The sequence below is a fragment of the Arachis duranensis genome, chromosome 5 (genome assembly GCF_000817695.3).
Source record: "Arachis duranensis cultivar V14167 chromosome 5, aradu.V14167.gnm2.J7QH, whole genome shotgun sequence".
NCBI classification, from domain to species: Eukaryota; Viridiplantae; Streptophyta; class Magnoliopsida; order Fabales; family Fabaceae; genus Arachis; species Arachis duranensis.
This window is the reverse complement of record NC_029776.3, coordinates 83,487,728-83,492,754: the sequence shown is the minus strand read 5'-3', so window position 1 is coordinate 83,492,754 and position 5,027 is coordinate 83,487,728. Positions and strand designations below refer to the sequence as shown.

The 5,027-nt window shown below is 32.2% G+C and overlaps 1 protein-coding gene across 1 annotated transcript; it reads left to right on the top strand.

Moving 5' to 3' along the window:
• Positions 1–879: 879 nt before the first annotated feature.
• Positions 880–1,602, top strand: LOC107489943 (miraculin). The gene has a single exon (XM_016110705.3). It carries the CDS (start codon positions 892–894, stop codon positions 1,504–1,506), a length of 615 nt encoding a protein of 204 aa, XP_015966191.1. The 5' UTR covers positions 880–891; the 3' UTR covers positions 1,507–1,602.
• The last annotated feature ends 3,425 nt before the right edge of the window (positions 1,603–5,027 follow it).

The window sequence follows — 5,027 nt, the reverse complement described above, 5'->3', positions numbered from 1 at the left end:
CTTATTTTTCCTTTCATTCAAACACAAGAAAAATTTTCTTCTATTTTTTTTTTCACTTATTTTCTCTTCATTCAAACAACATAAAAAAATTAACTTTTCTTTTTATTTTCTTTCCTTTCATTTTCTTTCCTCTCATTTTTCATTCTCCATCCAAACAAAGTGTTAAAAATTTTATAAAATTCTCTTTTAGGTGTTGGCCTTGTGTGGAGACTCTGTTTTAAGTATTATTCTCACGAAATTTATAACATAACATACATTGTTTTTGAAGTGTTGGCATCAATGACACTTTACTCGATTTTTTATTAGTCAAAATAAATTTTATTAGTTAAAAATTTTTTTACAAATAACGCTTTTCAGTTGACTGACTCTTAACGAGAGCACTAATGTAATGAGAATACTATTATCACAAAAACTAGTTCATATGATAGGAAAATTCAAACTTTACAAGATTTTTTGTAAGTTAATTTTCCAATGTAGGACTCTTTTTCTGATATTGATACTATGAAACTCATAACATAATCTCCAATATATTGGTAATATAGAATAATGCTCACTAAATATATTTGTTCCCAATTGCTTTAATTTGATTTAGGTGGAAATTTAGAATATGTCAAAACGATATACGAAATGATGAAGTCAAAGGACCAAAAAATATAGAAAAATATGATGTTCATTAATACCATCACAAGTATAGTACGAAGCTTAGTTTGAAATTTTGAATCCTTCACATGGCCAGTTGTATCTTATTGTATGAGTTGAAATCTAAGACTACTTTTTATAAATCACATACCCACAGATTATAGATAGCTAGATATGTTAACGTAGATCCATTCCTGTCTATAAATTCAATCTCTTCTTACACCTTCTTTGACTACAACAGTTCGGTACAACATGAACACAACATTTATGGCACTATTGTTCCTTCTTATTTTCTTGATCACAAAACCAATGTTAGGTTCAGCCGGTGGTGCACCGGAACAAGTGGTTGACACATCCGGCAAGGTCGTTCGAGCCGGCGTAAATTACCATTTTGTCCCTGCTTCTCCGAATGTAATAGGTGGCCTTGCCTTCACTAGCATAGGTATATTCACATGTCCTCTTGCTGTTATATTTGCCAATGACTCCAAAGGCCTACCATTGGTGTTTACCCCAGTTAACTCTAAGAAAGGCGTTGTTCGTGTCAACACAGATCTCAACATTAACTTCGCATACGGCGATTCGATGTGTCCTCAGTCCACAGTGTGGAATGTTGGCAGCCGTGATAACTCGACCGGACAGAGGTTTTTGACCATCGACGGCGTTATCGGAAACCCTGGTAGAAAAACTGTTGCTAATTGGTTCAAGATTAGGAAGTATGAGAATGGTTATAAGCTAGTTTATTGTCCAAGTGTGTGCAAAGATTGTTACTATAAATGTAGTGACATAGGGATATATGTCGACCAATTTGGTAATAAGCGTTTAGCTCTTAGCAATGTTCCATACAAAGTTTGGTTCCAACCTGTGTGAAGCAAAAGATCCGACTCCAATATTTACCAAACAATCTTTATGAATGTTTAGTGTAATAATAATGCCGGAGCCATTAATCCGCACTACGGATTTAAATTTCATTTAAAAATTTATTCTGGTCAATAAATTATTACATGTATAAAGTAGGATAAGTGAGTTAATTACTTAACTAATTTAAATTAATTAAAAATATTTTTTTTAAAAAATGTATTATCTTCACCAATTAATACTTGACGTGACATTTGTCAAACTGAAATATGGTGTAATAATACAGTAATGCACTAGTTTTGTACTTCAATTTATGTATAAGTTATAAGATGCAATTAACATTTCAGTTCAAATTTTTAGAAATTAAAAATATTTTACAAATAATGCACCTTAAATTTTTAGAAATTAACATTTCAGTTCAAATTTTTAGAAATTAAAAATATTTCATTATACAATAAAAATGAAATATTAAATAATGTAAACAATGTATATATCGAATATTCAATTCACTAGGTATGTGGATGATTTTTTTAATATTAATATTTAGGTGAATAATTTAGAGTATAGTGTATTTTATTTGAATTAGACCAATTTTAAGACCTATTATTTATATTGTTTAAAAAAATTATCGATTACCTAACATAACCCTAAATACCAACATGACACTTAAATTGAAGTTAGAAAACCAAACAAGTGGCTGATGAGAGAGAGAAACAAGCATAGCAAGTGTATTTCGAGTTATTGATAAATTAAATCTTTATTATTATATATTAGTCAATTGTATGAGTTGAAATCAATGACCAGTTGACCTCATTCCACACTAATTAGACCATTGAATTAGACCCAATTGTTAACCCTACACTCAAGCACTACAAGAAAGTATAAAATGAAAATAGATTTTAGTAACCGAAAAAATTGGTTTCTAATAACAACTGAATTAATGATTGATAAGTTATAACTACAATTAAAATAAAATCGGTCACTAAAATTGATCGCTATTTTTTTATTTAGTGACCGATTTAGCAACCAAAACAGAAATAATGTTTTTAGAATTATTGGTGACAAAAGCAGTCGTTATTTTTTATTTTAGTGACTGATTTTATAACTGATAGTAAAATAGGGTGAACAACTGTTTGGTCGCTAATTTAGTCGCTAAATTATTGGTCGCTAAATCGATTGCTAATTGTTAATTTAGCGACTGATTTTAGTGATTAACATAATCGGTCACTAATAGCCACCGAATTAGCGACCGACTAATTTCATACAACTAAAATATAAACAGTCGCTAAAATCGGTCGCTATTTTTTAATTTAGCGACCGAATTAGCAACCAAAACAAAAGAAGAAATGTCCTTGGAACTCTTGGTCACAAAATCGGTCGCTATTTTTTAATTTAGCGACCGATTTTGCAACCGATTTATAGGTAAGTAGAATAACGTCGTTGGTTACTAATTCAGTCGCTAAGATTATGGTCACTAAATCGGTTGCTAATTTTTAAATCAATTACCGATTTTATAAATTAATCAGTCACAAAAGCGGTCGCTAAGTTAAAAAAGATATTATCTAAATTACCCAACCTAACCCTAAGCCACCCACCCAGTCCAAAAAAAAAAAAACCCTAAGCCACCCACATCATTCTCGTCTCCTCCAATCTTCTGCGCGCATTGACGTCTCCTCCAACCTAACCGTCGGCGTCGTCTTCTCCGATAGTCGACGCCATCTCCGATCGTCTTCTTCATTTGCATTGAGGCCAGCTCACGGAAGAAGAAACAAATCAGATCTGTTTCAAAGAGGTAAATAAAAACGCTCTTTTTCTCAAATCATATATGTTTTTAGGTTTTGTTTTGTTCTCTGTTTTTGATTTCTTTGTTCTCTGATCTGATTCTACAACCCTTCCAAGAGAAAGAAATCGAGTGCTCCACACACACCCTATCCTATCATACGAACTCCCTCTCTCTCTCTATCTCTCTCTCTCTCTAATACCATTGTAAAGGTTTTCCAATTAGATTTTCGAGCACGGATTGTGAAACCTTCTCGAAACTTCTTCCCTCTTACTGTTCCAATTGTGTAAAGGTAATCACTTTTTTCTAATTCTTTTATCTCGGTTATTTTATTTTGGCGCTGGTGAATTTATGAGAATTTTTGTTCTACAATCAGCTTGATATGCAATTTCGTTTTTTTTTTTCTTGAAAGAAAAATTATATGTAATATAATGTGAAGCAATATAAATTAAAATCCATTATTAATTGGTTGTTTTTGAAACATTGAAGGATGTGTGAAGTGTGAACTATATTATAGTACATTAAGGAAATTTTTCGCTAATCCGATAATTTCTTATAGTGAAGCTTATATATTTAAATGCACTTGTAGTAGCTATAAACATCATAACTCCAATAATATAAAAACAAAATTAATTGAATTGTGTTATATGCTATCTACAAAATACACATATTTTAATTTTATAAAAAAGTGAATTCCATCGTTCAACACTTAGATAATTTAAACACAAAATTTATAGGTACCATAGAGTTGTCCTTTAGTTGAACACTCTGTGGATCTCAACATTGTTTGTGTTGATACGGATCTCAACATTGACTTTCAAGACAATTTAGGTTGTTCCCGGAGCTCTTTGCTTTGTGGTGGTTCAAGGACTATGATTATTCGACTCAACAGTGGTTTGTGTCCACTGGTGGATTCTTAGGCAATCCCGGTAGAGACACCATTGATCTGGATGTGTGCCCTATTTGTAACCATCCATGTATCATGTAGGGGTGTAATCGGTTCGATTTGGTTTGATTTTGGATCGAAAACCAACCGAACCGATCTGTTTGGTTTTACAATAACGGCAACCGTTTGATTTGCTATTTTTAGGGCAATCGAAAGAAACCAAACTAGCAGCAGTTTGGTTTAGTCGGTTTTTTTAGTTTTTTAAATTTAATAATCAGAATTAAATCATCAAAAAATGAAGTTTAAAACTGTCAATAAACTAGAATAATAAGAGTATATAACATCCAAATTCAATACAAATTCAACTTGTCCCAACAATAAAACATAAAACAAAGACAATTAAAAAATGTCTAGCAAACAATAAAAACAAGCACACTTTAAAAACTGAACAGCCACTTTAAACCAAATAAAAATCAAAATAGCCACTAGGGGTGCACAGACCCGGCCCGGCCCGAAGGCCCGGCCCGGTCCCGAACACTTTAGGAACTAATTTGGAGTGATTTCATCGGGTTTAGGGTCGGGTACGGATCTCAAAAATAGACCCGGTCATTATTTCGGGTCGGGTCCGGGCCATAGCTCGGGTCACCCGAAGTTGGCCCGGTGGCCCGGTCATCATACACAATTAATATTTTGTGTTATTAGTGATGGATCATGACTATTCTTACGTGGAATTTAAGTATTGTAAACCTTAATATTTTGTGTTATTAGTCATTATAAGACTATAAGTTAATGTTTTATGTTTAGAATGCATAAGATTTTAGACTAATACATAAGATTGTGTTATTTGTATTGATTTAAATATTTGGT

Bases quoted from the DNA above. Each gene is read 5' to 3' on its own strand.
- LOC107489943 (XM_016110705.3), top strand. From the start codon at position 892: ATGAACACAACATTTATGGCACTATTGTTCCTTCTTATTTTCTTGATC.